We start from the raw sequence: 19,243 nt of genomic DNA on the forward strand, positions 1-19,243 counted from the left end.
CTACACCATTTTATTTTAGAAGAATATTTTATGTAATTAAAAAATTTAAATGGATTATAACCGGATAATATTGGAGACCTCATATTCATAGATAAATATGCATATGTATCATATGTCCACCTCATTGAGATTCTATAGTCTGTACCATACTTATCATGAGGGACGTTTCCCTCATGATAAATGGGCTTCATTAGTAGTGGTTTGAGGCATTATTATTTATTCATCTATAAAGGTTATGAAGATTCTATTAATTCATTTTCCAGGAACTATTATTTTAAATTCCAAATGCTTTGCGCTGTTAGCTTTTAAATGAATAAGGTGAAAATCAATTCTACTTCTTAATTTGATCAGTTTATAAATTTTGGGGGAAATGGTCTTGAATAAGAAGTTTGCATGAAGATGCCTATCTTCAACCCAGGTTTTCAGTCTCAGTCTTTTGGAAGATATGTTGCATTCTTTCATTGGTCCCCTAGGTTCTCTCAGTCTCAGGTAACCTAACTTCAAAACTGATACAACATTTTCTGTGGACGGGGCTTAGAAGGATCAATGAATTACATATTGTTCATAACATTCTAAAGAATAATGTATTATTTATAAAAATTTGAAGTTGGTACTCTTATCTCATATCCAGTACTTTTTTTTTTTTTTTGGTGGATTCAGAGAAGGAATCCTAAATAGGCATTTAGAATTTTTTTAAAAAACATTAAAGTTTGTACATTATTTTATCTATTAATGGATAAAGTTTATCTGTAATACTATTATAATAATGATTGAAGCAAACTACTTTGTACCACAGTATACTCTTTTCACTTTTGTACTTCATAAATCAATGATTTTTTAATGTTTTCGTACACAAAAGGATGCCCCAAGTGGATAGCCACAAGAAAGGAGAGTTCTCATTTGCATTTCTATCCTAACTCTTTATCACAAATAATGCTGACCTTGCAGACTGTCCCTGTGCTATATACAAGTGGAAATTAAGGTAAACCTAAATTCATATAATTTTCATTTTGTGGCCTATTAGAAAACTAATAAAACAAGCCATTTTTCTTGCCCCGTGGAAAATGGAGAGATTAAGGAAGGGACTGATCGAGATTAGAACAGAGTAACTTTTCTCCGTGTTTTCGTCTTTTCCTCCATAAACATTTATTAAGCATTTACTATGAATCAAATATCGAAAAGATGAAAGACGAAAAGTCACATTACATACAATCCTTTACTAGTTTTGTGACCTGAAATCAGATATTAAAGATTCTTCAGTTATATGTAGCGCATGCAGTTAAATATGCAATCATGACAACTGATCGTAATAGAGGTTTGGGCATCTCGCCCTTCACTTCAAAAACTATGGCAAAAGCCCCTCAAGAGATTCACAGCCACGCAGTCTTTGCACGCACTGCTTGCACGCCAACATTTGTAGTAATTTCAGATTAGAAGCCTCTCAGTTTTGCTGTAATACAAACCTTCCCGCCCTGCCCCTGACGCCCACCGCTCCCCACTCCACTTTCCACCTAAACGGAGTAAAAACACAAACAAAACAAAATAACAACAAAAACCAAAAAGCACCCGCCCCCAACTAGTTTCACTGGGTGAACAGGGGCGAAGAAGGTAAGGAAGTAAGGTGGAGAAGGAAGGAGGGAGGGACGGATGGACGGACGGAACGAAACGAATGAAGGAGAGATGCTGTCCTTCCCGCCCCCCCCCCCCCACCCCGTTGTGTTTTCTGTTCCCCGCGCGCTCTTCCCTTTCTGTTCCCCGAGCGCTCTTCCCCGCTGGCTGCCAAGTAGCCTCTTCTCCAAGCTCGGCCCCCGCCCCCTAGCGTCGGAGTCCCGCAGCCAGCGGCTGGCGCCTATCTCTTTAAATGACAGCTGTGGCTCGGGTCCCAGTCCGGAGCTTGACGTCAGCGCCGCCTCCCCGGGCTGCGAGGAGTAGTTAGCGCCACCATCCGCGCCCGGGGCTCGCTGCGCGCTCGCAAGCTGCTAGGGCGGCGAGTTTTCTTTGCTCCGGCCCCTCCTCCAGCCCTCCCCGCGGGGAGCCGAGCGGCTGCCTAAGAGCCTTTCGCAAGTCTCCCTCACACTTCCCCGCCGTCACCCCAAAGGAGCAGCCGCTCCTCCTCGCTCCTCCACCGCCGCCGCGGCGCCCGCGGAGCTCCTCTCCCGCGCGCTTCGCTCCCCCGATGGATCCTGGGCGCCGCCGCCGCCGCCGCTGCCCCGAGCCCTGAACGGGGACGCCCCGGCCGAAGGAACGTGCCGCCCGGCCCGAGGGCGCACCAGGTGCACGCCGAGGCCGAGGGCTGCCGGGGGTGCAAAGCGCGGGCTTCGGGAAGGAGAAAGTGCTGCTCTCCCGTGTCACTTGGCCGGCGGCGGGGGGACCATGGCGTTGAAGGACACGGGCAGCGGCGGCAGCACCATCCTGCCCATTAGCGAGATGGTCTCCTCGTCCAGCTCGCCGGGCGCGTCTGCAGCCGCCGCCCCGGGGCCCTGCGTGCCCTCTCCCTTCCCCGAGGTGGTGGAGCTGAACGTGGGAGGTCAGGTCTATGTGACCAAGCACTCGACGCTGCTCAGCGTCCCGGACAGCACTCTGGCCAGTATGTTCTCGCCCTCCAGCCCCCGGGGCGGCGCCCGACGCCGGGGAGAGCTGCCCAGAGACAGCCGGGCGCGCTTCTTCATCGACCGGGACGGCTTCCTCTTCAGGTACGTGCTGGATTATCTGCGGGACAAGCAGCTCGCGCTGCCGGAGCACTTTCCCGAGAAGGAGCGGCTCCTGCGCGAGGCCGAGTACTTCCAGCTCACCGACCTGGTCAAGCTGCTGTCGCCCAAGGTCACCAAGCAGAACTCACTCAACGACGAGGGCTGCCAGAGCGACCTGGAGGACAACGTCTCCCAGGGCAGCAGCGACGCGCTGTTGCTGCGTGGGGCAGCGGCAGCCGCGCCCTCGGGCCCAGGAGCGCACGGCGGCGGCGGCGGCGGCGGCGCCGCGCCGGACAAGCGCTCGGGCTTCCTCACGCTCGGCTACCGCGGCTCCTACACCACGGTGCGCGACAACCAGGCGGACGCCAAGTTCCGGCGTGTGGCGCGCATCATGGTGTGCGGGCGCATCGCGCTGGCCAAGGAGGTCTTCGGGGACACGCTCAACGAAAGCCGCGACCCAGACCGGCCTCCCGAGAAGTACACGTCCCGCTTCTACCTCAAGTTCACCTACTTGGAGCAGGCGTTCGATCGCCTGTCCGAGGCTGGCTTCCACATGGTGGCGTGTAACTCCTCGGGCACCGCCGCCTTCGTCAACCAGTACCGCGACGACAAGATCTGGAGCAGCTACACTGAGTACATCTTCTTCCGTAAGTTCCCAGTGTCCGCGTTTCCTACTTCTCCCCGCCCCTTCGCCGACCCGCGGAGCGTTTGAGCCGGGCTGGAACCCGGACCGGGCAGGTGTCCCCGGCGGGGGCTGGTTAGCTAGTAAGTGCGAAGGGCTTTCCCTTGTAAGGCACAACTTATGGTTTCGTCTCTTTTGAGTCCCGTCTCTACCAACTCCGGAACACGCAGTTCCCAAGCATTCCTTTTTCTTAACTTTAGTGATGGCGCCCTCTCCCCTTGCCCTGCTCCCGGAGGAGCTGGGCGCCCTTCTGCGGAGGGCGGGAAGAAGACACGCAGCACAAAGCTGTGTGCCCGAGTCCTCACCCCTCTTCCTGCTTCCGCGGAATTCCTGGGGGTTAACTTATGTGGGTCTCAGCGGGGTCCCTCCAGAGGGCAGTTTAGCATCGAGGCATTACCGCGCACCGCCAGGATCACATACAGTTGGTGCCTTTCTGGAGCAGGAGCGTACAATTACGGTGTTTTTGGAAGGGGGCAACGCGAGCAGTGGCGACTGCGCCTACCGGGCTCCTCAGGGGTCCAGGGCAGCTCTTGGGAAAGAGGAGTCCATCCACTCATAGAACCTCAGATTTCCCCCGCCAGTTGTCAGTAACTGCTGGTTTCCAACAGCGGCTGGTGGAAGGAACTAGAGTTTGGATGTCTGCTGCTGTCAGGGTTGGAGCTTAGGAAGGGACTTGGAGCGTGCGTGCGTGCGTTGTGTGTGGGTATGCGTGTATGTGTATGTGATTGTGTTTCCTTTCTGGGCACCTCACGTGCGAAAGGAGGATTGAGTCCACTTTCCCAGGGGGAATAAAATGCAGTGGTTTTCTGAAATGAGAGAATGGGGGCGAGGATTTGGAAAGGATTTCGCGTGGTGCTTTTTGCAGTGCGCTTCGGGAGGGGGCTCTGTGGATCAAGTTCAAGGACTGCACCAAGTATCACTGGGACTGGGGGGGATGGGACCGGCACAGTAATCAGTGACGCTTATAAAGTGAGGGCCACAACTAGAGAGCTATTTGGACACAGCAAAAGCCAGCTGGGATGGCAGCAGGAACATCATTTGGCAGACGTTTGTTTTTTCTTTGGCAAGACACAAGAAGCTTTAAAACTTGCCTGTAGAGTTAAGGAAGAGTATCATTGGCAGCCTATGGTAGAACTAGACCAGCTTTAAAGCTTTAATTGTATCTTTTTTTTTTTTTTTTGTAATTCACTCACTGGGAACTAGACAATTTATTGTACTTTATTTTGATTAGAGAAGTGGAAAGCATATTTATTCCACCGCCCTCCCTCCCCCACAGGTGCAAGCTTGAATGGAATATGCTCTTTGTGTATTCTAGTAACCTTGGAAATAGGGTGACAAAACACAGCACACTGGGCCTTAGTATTAGATTGTCTTTTTAAATGGTGCTGGATTTCGTGTGAAAATCATTTCGCAGAGAAGCAAATAAAATTCCCCAAAGTAGTAGATACCAATCTAATTGTCTTAATTATATCAAAGTGTTACTTGTTACACAGCAAAAAGTTTTATAGAAAAGCTGCCCAAAGGAAGGTAATATTTTATTGCTTGTATAAAATTGGGATCTCTTCAACATAAAGTAATTGAAACATTATTTAGCATCACTGTTTGCATTTTATCCTTTACCAATGGGACCTTTATTACCATTGTAGCTCTTAAACATTTGTCATTCCAGTGTGGATATATTTATAGGCATTTTAGAAGATGAGATGAACTTTTGACTCTTTTGGGGTTAGTGGTTTTTATTAGAGAAGAAATGAGCATACATGTTCAGTAGTTCAGATTCTCGCATTTTGAAATCTTTCAGTGTTGGCCTTTTTCTCTGAGAGTTGTGGACTTGAACATGTCCATTACTTTATGAAGAGAATATAGGTTGTCTCTCAATTATGAAAACATTCCCTTAAAATAGTTTATTGCAATTGGAAACTCATACACTTTAACTAATAAGGTAATTTGCGAGATATTTGGAATTGAGGATATTTCATTTCTGGAGCCACAAGGAGCGTTAAACAAAATAAAATATCCATATTACGAATAGCTCTTTGCAGAGTCCTCATACAACTAATGAGCTCTGAGATTCATTCATAAAAGTCCTAGAAATCTAAGCAATGCACAGCCTTCTTTATTGATTATTCTGGGGGGGGGGGGAAATACACAATCTCAGGTTAAATATTGTTCTTCTGAAGTGGTATTCTAGTCACTGACTAAGCAAATGTAATATAAAACAAGCCAATTTGCCAAGTGAAATATTGTATATGCATTTACTTTATGTTTGTATAGATTGTAGCTAATTTTCACAAGTTCTTTTGCACAGGATTTCTTTTAATATTGGCCAATGAAAATACACTGTACAATTTTTGTATCTCCATTTCCTTCAGTTTAGGTAATGATATAGATATACAGAGTATAATTATTTTGTCCAGCAGTCTCTGTTTACAAAGACTAACAGTGTTATTCATAAAAACAAAATCATTGGATGAACTTGTTTGTCCACCATGTTTTAGTAGCAGAAGAGGGTCTTTTAGCTTTTATTTCCCCCTTGACACAGGTTCTTCAACAAATATTTATTTTAGTGTGTCAGTCATTTTAACACTTCTAAAAATTCAGGCTATGTGTGAAATTAGCAGTATGAAGATGATCTGAACCTGTAGAATTGTTGTTTACAGGCTGAAATATGGATTTCAGCTCCTCCCTCCCTCTCCCCACTTGCCCCTAAGTTTCTATACAGACGGGAAGAGAGTGGCAAATGGTCTGGTAATCCCAGACACTGCCATTTGCCGAATGTGTGATCTTGGTTAAATTATTTACTTCTTCTAAGTCTCCATTCCCCTGCCTGTATAATGGGGATTGTAGTACCAATTTTATAGGATTTGAAAATACATATAAAGTGCTCAGACCAGTGCCTGACACATAATAAAAGCCGAACAAATATCAGCAGTTACAATTATAAGCCATATTATACAGACTTAATTATTCTTGTAAATATTACATTGCAATTTTGTTTTATGGTAAGTATGGTTGAATTAATTATAAAGTTAATTAGAAAATTATTTTGCAATTAAATGATAGTATAATAAACTTTTAAAAGTTTGGCATGGCCAATTTAATAGCAAGTTCTTTCCCGGAACTTGGATTTTTAGGCCAAGTTCAAGTCATCTATGTTTGCCAGTCATATTACAGTTAGTGTTTTTGGATCAACTCCAACAGAACCCTTTTCTGATTCAGAGCCAAGAAGTGTTTTAATGCTTTCTACTAGGACTTGAAAGTTTGGTAATATTTTCTGACAAACACTGAGCTGGATTCATTATCTCCTTAAGTGCTTGTATCCATGTCATTGGGTTCTAATGCTCAAGGTTATATACAGGCTATTAAACATTTAATACCAACTTCATTTGGCTACATGGACACTTTTATCCGTTTTCAGCATTAACTCATTATTTTACCAAGTCTTTTAGATTCTGGAACCTATACTAGTGATACCATATTCCATATTACTCTTTTAATACTGAAGATTGTCCTTTTTTTAAAAAAAATTGGTATTTATTTCTGAAAGAGAGACAGACAGACAGACTGTGAGTGAGGGAGGGGCAGAGACAGAGGGAGACACAGAATCCTGAAGCAGGCTCCAGGCTCTGAACTGTCAGCCCAGAGCCTGATGCGGGGCTCAAACTCACGGACCGTGAGATCATGACCTGAGCCAAAGCCAAAGTCAGACGCTTAACCAACTGAGTCACCCAGGTGTCCCTGTGCCTCCCTCCCTCCCTCCCTCCCTCCCTCCCTTCCTCCCTTCCTTCCTTCCTTCCTTCCTTCCTTCCTTCCTTCCTTCCTTCCTTCCATTCTTTATTTTTTAAATTTTATTTATTTTGAGAGAGAGAAAGAGAGAGAGAACACGAGTGGGGCAGGGGTAGAGAGAGGGGGAGAGAGAGAATCCCAAGCAGGCTCCGCACTGACAGTACAGAGCCTGATGTGGGTCTCCATCTCACAATCACATCTCACAATCGTGAGATGATGACCTGAGCCAAAGTCAAGTGTTGGACACATCACCAACCAGCCACCCAGGTGCCCCTAAAGATTGCCCTTTCTTGAAGGAAAGCAGAGTGATTTTTGTGCTTTCTGGGTTTTGGGGGGAGGGAGGGTGTCTGTTAAGTGTGCTTGTGGCTGCTTTTAGCTATGTCTGGAAGACAAGGCATTTTATGTTGACATTGTATTATAGACAATAGATAGTTATAGGCATGGAATGTGATACATAGACTACCCATAGTTAGAATAAACATTGTATATATCCTTTGTTTCTCATAATCAGTGTGTTTACAGAATGGTAATACTGCTTTTCTCTTAAAGTGCTTCCTGTTTTGTATTCCATGTGTTGGTTGAGTAATATTTGGTGTGAAAGTATACACTTCTCCAGGATGCACTTGATATTCTTTAAGTTTGGTATATTTTTGCTGTTGTTTTGACATATGAGAGTGCCAGATCTAGGGATTAATGCTATTACTGACTGACCTATGAATTTTGATTTGTCTGAATGGGCTTTTATATCTATTCTTTCATGTATCCTGATTTATTTTACTGTGTTGGGTTGAAGTAGCTAGTTGAGTTGAAAATATTCAAACACCTCTTCAGTCCTGTGTTGGCAGGCCTGTTGTATTAAAAGTTTTCTAGGAAATATCATTGAAAGGTTATTCTATTTATAAGCGTACCTTTACATTTTTATATTATTTTCCTAGAATAATGTCCCTACTTTTATTACAAACACTGTTGTATGGAAAATAATTTTGTTCATGACTTTTTATAAAGTTGGTTCTTTTCCTTCTAAAGACTTACTAGTTATTTTCATAATTATATCGTGAAAATTTCTTTTGCATCCACATGACTGAATGACTTTTCAGTCGGTGGAGAATAAGCAAAAGGAACAGATAACTTTTTAAAACAGCAAGGTCCTGATTTCATATAAATAGGTGGAGTGCTAAAGTAGACAGAAAATGACAAAATTTTGGGGGTGCAAAAGGTTTGGAGGCTGTGCTATGGCATTGGCTCCTGTTTAAGGGCATTGAACTTTTATGTCTGGCATGGTACTGTCTCTAAACTTGATCATTTCTTATAGAGTTATGACTTCAGTTTTTCCTGCTACCCTCTACAGTGTCTTGTTAACCAACTATTATTCACGTTATGAAGCTGAAAGGCTGATTGATACTATGTTTTATTTGGTAAAGTCCTTTTTTGTACCTTAGAATACCCGAATTCACAGTGTGTATGTGTTCATGCGTGTGTGTGTGTGTGTGCCTTAGTTAAAAAAAATCCCCTGTAAAAAGAGAAATAATCTGTATGAAAATAAGCATTAATTATTATCTATTCTACTGTTATGAGTTATTAACTGACAAGAGTTGAAACTGTGAAAATGATCAACTTTTCATTCAAAAGTAGCCCTTGTTTGATTATGAAAGTGATACATGCAGTTTTAAAAATTTTACAAAAGTAAAATAAAAAAATCACCAACAGTAACCACTAATATTTAAAAAAAATTTTTTTTTAACGTTTATTTTATTTTTGAAACAGAGAGAGACAGAGCATGAACAGGGGAGGGGCAGAGAGAGAGGGAGACACAGAATCTGAAACAGGCTCCAAGCTCTGAGCTGTCAGCACAGAGCCCGACACGGGGCTCGAACTCTTGGACTGTAAGATCATGACCTGAGCCGGAGTCTGACGTTTAACCGACTGAGCCACCCAGGCGTCCCATAACCGCTAATAATTTTTGATTTATTTTCTTCCAGTCTTTTTTCTATTCATAGGTTGGTGGGAGACATATTTTTTAAAAGTTATGGTTGTAGTATACAAATGATTTGTATGATGTCCTTGTTTTTGACACATTCAATACAGCTAAAGACACTTTTGCATTACATTAACATTTTTATTGATGTCTTAAATAATAAAAGTATAATACACGTCCTTTGCTCCAGAAAGTATTATAAATTAATCTTGGTGTTAGAAGCTTAGAAAAAACTTGATTTTTTTTCAAAATACAGATTGTGTAATGAAAGGAACATTTACTACATATCTAATTTTGTGATGTATTTTATGCACATTACAGTGTTCCTTGAACTTGGCATTAGTTCCCTACTACTTCAGTTGGGAAACTATGACTTGAAGAGGTTAAGTACCATCCCTGGGTCATAGAGCTATATGGGGCTGAAATGGAATTTGAATGGTTCTGTCTTACTTTGAAGCCCTTCCTCCTAAACATTTAAAAATTATACCTGTTTCATTCAGTAAATTTGACAAGTATATTTCAGTGTCCACTTAGAACTTAGCTCTACAAGCAAAAAGAGGTAGTGTGAACTACATATGAATGAATCAAATATTTCTTAATCTATGTTAAATTTCCATAGGAATACAGTAACTACATGTTTTATGTCTTGATGAAAAGTTTAAGTTTTTTTTTTGAATAAGGCTACCATATTCATGGATGTTTTTCAAATTAAAACAAACTATTTGACTCAATTTAGCACTTTTTTGGGAGAACAAGTAGTATTTGTAGGTTTGATAAACTGACAAATTTGAACAGTGCTAAGGTAGTCGTATACTCCTTTTCTATAGAAAATTCGTTTTCACTTTGTATATTAGAACACATTTTATATGTTCTTTCCTTAGAAGGTGGCATAATGAAGAGGCTATTTTAGTTGAAATCAAGTTTTGGTAATTTTATATAGTTTATTGGTTCTGAATATTGCTTAACGCCATTAAGTTATATATTTGGTATGATTAAGTTAAAAACAGTATTAAATACCTGATGGGTACTGGCATTGACTTTCGGTATTTTTGAAGCCATGTTTTGGAAGTGTGTGTGTGTGTGTGTGTGCATGTGTGTGTGTGTGTGTGTGTGTGTGTATATACATATATATGTGTGTGTGTCTGTCTGTATGTACGTTTATATAGTATATACAAGTGTATTTGAAGTTCTTGGAAAGTAGCATTTTATATTACCCTTCAGTTCGTATTTATTTACAGGTATCAATTTCTAAACCCTCTTTTGAATTAACTTCAGGGTATTGAGTGAACTGTCAGCAGTTACTAGCAGCCACTATCCTGCAAGATGTGCTGGTGGCTTTTCTAATCAAGTTCATTGTTTTAGTAGTGAGAGGCTGTCCCATCAGAGGTTTTTCAAGGAGTTGCCTAAAGATGAGAACAACTTTATTCAGAGGATTTCAAGCTCATTCCAATAGGTTAACTACCTTATAAGTTCTAAGTGTAATGGTGAACCTCCAGCTGTAGACTTGAATACACATGTCTTGTGCTTATCAGCTGTAAACTTACCATCATTCATTTCCGTGTGGGAGTATTTCATGAAATCTAATTATTCTACAAGGCTAGTTGTGTTTTGCACCTTCAAAAACAAAAGTAGGTGAAATATGTTATGCTGAGCTCATATTATTTACAAGTTTGTATCCTAACCCGTTGGTTTTTTAAGTGTATTCTTTGGTATACTCATGAAACACTGAGTGACTCCTTGCTATAGAATCCTTTTGTGTTTAGTCTCTGTACTTCCCCAGGTACAGGGTCCTTATTGAATGTCCTACAATACGTAATTTCCTTCCTCTCTCTTCTTTCCTTTCCTGATAGATTCCATTTCCCCCCCTAACTTTATTGAGATATAATTGACATATAACATTTAGTAAGTTTAAAGTATGCGACATATTGGACATATTGATTTGATACATTTATATATCGCAATATGATTACTACTATAGCATTTGCCAGCACCTCTATCATATCACAGAATTACCATTCCTTTTCTGCAGTGAGAACATTTAAGGTCTGCTTTAACAACTTTCAAGCATATAGTACAGTGTTGTTAACTATAATCACAATGCTGTACATTAGATTCCCAGAACTTAATCATCTGATAATTGGAAGTTTGTACCCTTTGACCAGCATCTCCCCATTTCCCCCACCTGTCAGCCTTTGGTAACCACCATTCTGTTCTGTTTCTATGAGGTTTGTTTGTTTTTTTTTCAGATTCCACGTATAAGGGGTATCATGACGTATTTGTCTTTCTCTGTTTGACTTAGCTCACTTAGCATAATACCCTCAAGGTGCATCCATCACAAATGGCAGGATTTCTTTCTTTCTCAAGGCTAAATAATATTCCATTGCATATATACTACACTTTCTCTTGCTATTTATCCACTGACGGACACTTAGGTTGATTCTATATCTTGGCTAGTATGAATAGTGCTGCAATAAGCATGGGGAGTGCAGATAGCTCCTCAAGATCTTGTTTTCATTTCCTTGTGTTACCTCTATTTCTTTCACTAGTTATAATAACCAAACTTTGAGCATAGATGAAATTCATAATATATTGCTTTTTGTCATCATTTGGTATAATTATACCGCTGCAATTTTTGGTATAAGGAGAATAGGGAGAGTAGTAGTGTATTTAGGGGTAGACAATACCAAAATCTGTTATCTTCCACTCTTGAGAAGTGAAAACCTTGAACACTATGAATGGGTTCAATATACTTTGTGAGATTCCTTGACAATTTCTGGATCTGTCTTTGAGATCTTGGAAAAATAATCTCCCCTCTGAAGGGAAAGTGAGGGAAACAATAATGCTCATAGGTTTGTTGTGAGAATTAAATTAAATAACCCATGTAAAACACTTAGGGGTGTCTGGGTGGCTCAGCCAGTTAAGTGTTCGGCTTAGGTCATGATCTTGCAGTTTGTGAATTCGAGCCCTGTGTCGGGCTCTGTGCTGACAGCTCAGAGCCTGGAGCCTGCTTCGGATTGTGTGTCTCCTCTTGTCTCTGCCGCTCCCATGCTCATGCTCTGTCTCTCTCTCTCTCTCAGTCTCTCAATGATAAATAAACATAAAAAAATAAAAAAAAATAAAACAGAAGAATATTAGACAGGCACAAATTAAATGCTCAATACATGTTACCTGTTGTCAGGGCTTCAGATCACATAACTATTCCCATTTCTCTACAGTATCAATTCTCAGCATCAGATTTCTTTTTCTTTTTGAGGAAATTGGTAGCAGTACTTACGAGATTGCTCTGAAAAGGTCCCATCATCATTAGTGAAATTTTACAAAAATTATTGACTTAATAAGTGTAAAATCAACATTAAGATACTGTTTCTTAAGCGTATTTATTTATTTTGAGATAGAGAGATTGCGCACGGGTTCTCGCACTTGAGTGGGGAAGGGGCAGAGATAGAGGGAGACAGAGAATCCCAAGCAGGAGATTGACAGTGCAGAGCCAGATGTGGGGATCGAACTCATGAACCATGAGATCATGACCTGAGCTGAAATCAAGAGTGGGACACTTAACCGACTGAACCACCCAGGTACTCCAATGTTAAGATATTATTAAAATAAGTTTATTCTAGCTGGTTCTTCATTGCTTAGGGGAAAAAATGTACTTTTCTAAGTTGAGTGCCAGTCACTGGTCAATTTTTACACAATTAACAGGAATACTGGTATTCACTGGTTATTGTCTCAAACTGTAGGATGTATTTAGTCAAAGCACCTCTTTTTTTAAATAATTTTTTAATATTTATTTTTGAGAGAGAGACAGAGAGACAGAGCGTGACCAGGGGAGGGGCAGAGTGAGAGGAGAATACAGAATCTGAAGCAGGCTCTAGGCGCTGAGCTGTCAGCACAGAGCCCAATGCGGGGCTAGAACTCAGGAACTGGGAGATCATGACTGAGCCACCCAGGCGCCCCTAGGCAAAGCACCTCATACTCCATATTTATATTTCTTGTGAGTGCATTTAGCTTTCATTTTCAGCAGTTTTGTGTAAGAGAACAAATTGTCACAGCGCCAGGTGGACTCAAACATTGCTCAGAATCTGGGCACTTGGCCAAAAATTTTAGGCTGGAAATTGGATTTAAATACAGATTTCCACATTTTGAGGAAACTATGTTAGCTTTCAACTCATCAGCTCCTATTGAAACTAGGCTACACATTTTGAATGTAAGTTTTTTAGTTGTTGAAAGTCCAGGTATATGAAGAAAGCAGAGAGATCTAAGGCAGATGTTCATAGCCACTCAGAGGTAAGGCTCCCATATTTTGACCTCTTTTCTTCTGGTTGGTGAAGGCTGCATGTAGGATGTCTCTTTGCAGGTGCAGGATAAGGATTCATACATACAATTCCAGTGATTTCTGTTTTTTTTTTTTTTTTTAAGTTTAAGGTGTGCGATGTGTTACTTTGATACATTTATATATTATAATATGATTTCCTGTGTAGCAGTATTTATCTTATTATATAATTACAGTGCAATATTATTGTCTGTATTCATTATACTGTGCTTTAGATCTCTGTGGCTTATTTACTACTGGTTTCAGTTTGTATCCTTAAACATCATCACTCTTAGTGCCTCCCCACCAATCCCCCAATAATCACCGATTTACTCCATTTTTTACAGGTTTAACTTGTTAAGATTCCACATGTAACTGATATCATACAGTACTTGTCTTTGACTTATGTTGCTTAGGATAACATGCTAAGGGTCCATCCATGTTGTCACAAACAGCAGTATATTCTTTCTCATGGCTGAGTAATATTATACTGTGTGTATGTACCACATCTTTTTTATTTATTATTCAATTGCTGGGCATTTCCGTACCTTGGCTATTGTGAATAATGCTGTGATAAACATGGACTCGCATATATCTCATCAAAATCCTGTATTCACTTCCTCTGGGTATATACCCAGGAATGGAATTGCTGGATTGTATGCCAGATCTATTTTTAATTTCTTGAGAAACCTACATATTATTATCCTTAGTAGTTGGGCCAATTTATGTTCATACCAACAACGTATAAGGGTTCCTTTCTCCCCACATTCTTGCCAGCACCTGTTACCTTTTGTATTCTTGGTGATTGCCATTTAAAAGATGTGAGGTGATGTCTCATTGTGGTTTTTATTTGCATATTTCTTTTTTTTTTAATGTTTATTTATTTGAGGGAGAGGGGAGAGAGTGGAGGAGGACCAGAGAGAGAGGGAGAAAGAGAATTCCAAGCAGGCTCCACACTGTCAGTGCAGACCCTGACATGAGGCTCAATCTCACCAACTGTGTGAACATGACCTGCACCGAAATCAAGAGTGGGATGCTTAACCAACCCAGGTGCCCTGATTTGCATATTTCTGATGATTAGTGATGTTGAGCATTTTTCATGTGCCTGTTGACCAGTTTGATGCCCTCTTTGGAAAAACATCTATTTAGTTCTTTCCCCTTTTAAATTATAGTTTGTTTTCTTGTTACGTTGACTGAGTTGTTTACATATTTTTTATATTAATCCTTTTCCAAGATATAGTTTGCAAAAATTTTCTCCCATTCTGTAGGTTGTTTCTTCATTTCGTTAATTTTTTTTTTTTTTTTTTGCTGTGCAGAAGTGATGTAGTTCCATTTCTTTATTTTTCCTTTTGTTATTTGTGCTTTGGGTATCACATCCAACATATCATTGTCAAGACCAATGTCAATGAGCTTCTTCCCTATGTTTTCTTTTCTTTTTCTTAACATTTAAAAAAATATTGATGTATAATTGACATACAATGTTATATTACTTTCAGGTGTACATCATATTGACCTGATTATTGTATACATTATTCAGTGCTTACTGCAGTAAGTGTAGCCACCGTTTGTCCCCAGATGGTGTTATTACAATATTATTGATGATCTTCCCTCTGCTGTACTTTTCCCCTTGGTGATTTCTTGGTTTTACAACTGGAAGTTTGTAACTCTTAATCTACTTGATCTATTTTGCTCATCCCTCCACCAGCCTCCCCTCTGGCAACCACCAGTTTGTTCTCTGTATTTCAGAGTCTGTTTGCTCATTTGTTTTGTGTGTTTTAGATTCCAAATGTGAGTGAAATCATACAGCGTTTGGCTCTCTCCATTTGACTTATTTTACTTAGCATAATATCCTCTAGGTTCACCTGTGTTGTTACAAATGGCAAGATCTCATTCTTTCTTATGACCGAGAGATATTCTATTGTATATATAACACGTCTTGTTTATCCATTCATCTTTTGATGGGCTCTTGGGTTGCTTCCATATCTTGGCTTTTGTAAATAATGCTCTAATAAACATAGGGGCATGTGAGTCTTTCTGAATTAGTGCTTTTGTTTTCTTTGTGTAAATATCTAGTAGTGGAATTACTGGATCATATGGTATTTATATTTTCAAGTTTTTGAGGGACCTTCATACTGTCTTCCACAGTGACTGTACCAGTTTGCATTCCCACCAGCAGTGCACAAGGTTTGCCTTTCTTGACATCCTCACCAGCACTTGTTATTTCCTGTCTTGTTGGTACTAGCCATTCTAATGGGTGTGAAGTAGTATCTGTCTGTGGTTTTGATTTGCACTTCCCTGATGGTTGACATTGAGCATCATCTGAAGTGTCTGTTGGCCATCTGTGTCTTCTTTGGAAAAATGTCTATTCGGGTCTGATGCCCGTTTTTTAATCAGATTTTTTTCTTGGTGTTCAGTTGTATAATTTTTAAATATATTTTGGATATTAACCCCTTATTGGATATATCATCTGCAAGTACCTTCTCCCATTTAGTAGATTGCCTCTTTGTCTTGTTGATGGTCTCTCCTGAAATTTTTTGTTTAATTTTAGTGTAATCTCCATAGTTTATTTTTATTTTATATTTTATTTTGAATATAGTTGACACCAATGTTATATTAGTTCAGATGTACAAGTGAGTGATTTGACAGGTGTACACATTATGCTGTATTCACCACAAGTGCAGCTGCCATCTATATACCATTGGATCTACATCACTATTACAGTATCATTGACGGAGTGCTGTGACTTTTATTTTTGTTTTGTTTTGTTTTCCTTGCCTGGGGAGACATACCCATAACTGTGTTGCTAAGGCTGATGTCCAAGAGATTACTGCCTATGTTTCATTTTAGGAGTTTTACTGTGTCAGGTATCACATTTAAGTCTTTAATCCATCTTGAGTTTATTCTTGTGTTTGAGTTTATTACTGCCTATGTTTCATTTTAGGAGTTTTACTGTGTCAGGTATCACATTTAAGTCTTTAATCCATCTTGAGTTTATTCTTGTGTATGGTGTAAGAAAGTGATTCAATGTCATTCTTTTGCATATGGCTGTTCAGTTTTCCCAGCACCATTTGTAGAAGAGACTGTCTTTCCCCCATTGTATACTCTCGTCTCCTTCATCATAAATTAATTGGCCATATAGGTGTGGGTTCATTTCTGGCCTCTCTGTCCTTTTCCATTGATCTATGTACCTATTTTTGTGCCAGTAGCATACTGTTTTGATTACTACATGTTGGTAATATATCTTGAAATCTGAGATTTTTGTGATGCTTCCAGCTTTGCTCTTCTTTCTCAACATTGCTTTGGCCATTCAAGGTCTTTTGTGGTTCCATACAAATTGTAGGATTATTGGGGCGCCTGGGTGGCGCAGTCGGTTAAGCGTCCGACTTCAGCCAGGTCACGATCTCGCGGTCTGTGAGTTTGAGCCCCGCGTTGGGCTCTGGGCTGATGGCTCAGAGCCTGGAGCCTGTTTCCGATTCTGTGTCTCCCTCTCTCTCTGCCCCTCCCCCGTTCATGCTCTGTCTCTCTCTGTCCCAAAAATAAATAAACGTTGAAAAAAAAATTAAAAAAAAAACCAAATTGTAGGATTATTTGTTTTAGTTCTATGAAAAATGCTGTTGATATTTTAAAAGGGATTGCACTGAATCTATAGATTGCTTTGCATAGTATAGATGTTTTGATGATATAATTCTTCTAATCCACGAGCCTGGTGTATCCTTTCATTTGTGTCATCTTCAGATTTTTTCATCAATGTCTTATAGTTTTCAGAGTATAGGTCTTTCACATCTTTGGTTAAATTTATCACTAGATGTTTTATTCTTTTTGTTCTAATGGTAAATGGAATTGTTTTATTAATTTCACTTTCTGTGACTTCATTATTAGTGTATAGTTATACAGCAGATTTCTGTATATTAATTTTGTATCCTGTAACTTTACTGAATTCATTTATTAGTTTGTATAGTTTTTTTGGTGGTTTTAGGGTTTTCTATGTGTAGTTTCATGTCACCTGCAAATAGTGAAAGTTTTACTTCTTCCTTACTAATTTGGATGCCTTTTATTTCGTTTTCTTATCTGGTTGCTGTGGCTAGGATTTCCAATACTATATTGAATAAAAGTGGTGAGAGTGGACATCATCGTCTTCTTCCTGATCTTAGAAGAAAGGCTCTCAGTTTTCAACCATTCAGTTTGGTTTTAGCTGTGGGTTTTTTACATGTGGCCTTTATTATGTTGAGATATGCTCCCTCTAAACCCACTTTATTGAGATTTTTTATCATGAATGGGATGTTGAATTTTGTCAAAATTTTTTTCTGCAACTACTGAGATGATCATATGGTTTTTATATGTCATACTAATTTTTGATCATAAGTGTTTAGGCATGATTGTGTGTGTGTGTGTGTGTGTGTGTGTGTCCACACATGAGAATTCTTTGGAGGAGCATAAGTATAACTCTATGGCCACTGCAGGCAATTAAAAATGTTTGTCCTCTGAACTGTGGTTGAATAATGACTTATGTTTTATAAAAATTTAATACTGTTATTGATCTTGACGTTTTGTTGAACTTGCCTATTTAGAAGTAAACTCAATATTTTCAAAGTGATAATAATTTTGGTTTCTGTATTACACCCGAATCAATTTCTGAGAAATTTTACCACTTGAAGAAATGAAAAGTCTTTTCAAGACTACAGATTTTGTCATATTTCTTATAGGTGTTGCCTCTTTTCTATGAAAAAAATCTAGTCAAATTAAAATGAAGATGTCTTCTAGCCACTTTTTAAAAAATGTTTATTTATTTTTGAGATAGAACATGCGCAGGGAGGGGGAGAGGAGAGAGAGAGAGAGAGAGAGAGAGAATGAGAATGAGAGAATGAGAATGAATCCCAAGCAGGCTCCATGCTGTCAGTGCAGAGCCAGATGCAGGGGCTCAAACTCCGGATCTGTGAGATCATGACCTAAGCCAAAACTAAGAATCAGACACTTAATTGACTGAGCCACCCAGGTGCCCCTACTTTTTATTTCAGTCAAATGAAGCTGTAATGGCATGATTCACAGACAGTGGTAAAAAGATACATATTTGTTTTATAACAAGAAGATACGGAACTTAACAGTCGTTAATGTTACTGGTAAGTGGAACCATGGATAAATATGCTGGGAAGTCCTGCATCTAAGATTCTGTAGCTTGGCATAATTATTTACATTTCTTCTGCTGGACTTATGTATTTCTAAGGCATATAAGAACCATTACAATACTTTAGTTTTTAGTTCCTGTGTTAGAATGTTTGGGCTGTAAGCTTAGTTATTTCAAGCTGTCTGTTTGATAGCTACCACTATCAAGCCATATTTATCATAATTATAATTTGGTACTTAGCGTTCATACTGTGAAGCTTGGTAATACTCAGTATTTGGTAAAAAAAAATAAAAAATAAAAAAAAAACAATAACAGATTTACCCTACAATTTCAGTAGAAGCACGAGGCAATAATGGCTAAAATTATAGTTAAATTGTATGCAGTATTTTATGGGTTGTATTGTGTCTCCCCAAAAAGATATGTTGCTACCTTAATCCCCAATACCTCAGAATATGTGATTGTATTTTCAAACAGGATCTTTAAGAGGTAATCAAGTTAAAATGAGTTCATTAGGGTGGGCCCTAATCCAATAATACTGGTGTCATAAGAAGGAGAACATTTGGACATAGAGATGTAAGCATGAATGCACACTGGTAGAATAACATATGAACACAGAGAGTGGAAATCGGGCTGATGCATCTCTAAGACAAGGAGTGCTATAGATTGCTAGTAACCATCA

The 19,243-nt window shown here is 39.9% G+C and overlaps 1 protein-coding gene across 3 annotated transcripts in view; it reads left to right on the plus strand.

Annotated features, from left to right (window-relative positions):
- The first annotated feature begins 1,896 nt into the window (after window positions 1-1,896).
- KCTD8 (potassium channel tetramerization domain containing 8) overlaps window positions 1,897-19,243 on the plus strand; it is a 253,418-nt gene continuing 236,071 nt past the window's right edge. The window contains exons 1-2 of one of the 3 annotated variants that reach the window (XM_045474198.1): window positions 2,225-3,337; window positions 8,923-8,971. In XM_045474198.1, the coding sequence (XP_045330154.1) occupies window positions 2,374-3,337; window positions 8,923-8,939 (981 nt within the window). In that variant the 5' untranslated portion in view covers window positions 2,225-2,373 and the 3' untranslated portion in view covers window positions 8,940-8,971. Of the gene's footprint in view, window positions 3,338-8,922; window positions 8,972-19,243 lie in introns of those variants that run through there. The other 2 variants (XM_045474197.1, XM_045474199.1) reach the window with 2 other exon arrangements.

This window comes from Leopardus geoffroyi, chromosome B1, assembly GCF_018350155.1.
Source record: "Leopardus geoffroyi isolate Oge1 chromosome B1, O.geoffroyi_Oge1_pat1.0, whole genome shotgun sequence".
NCBI lineage: Eukaryota > Metazoa > Chordata > Mammalia > Carnivora > Felidae > Leopardus > Leopardus geoffroyi.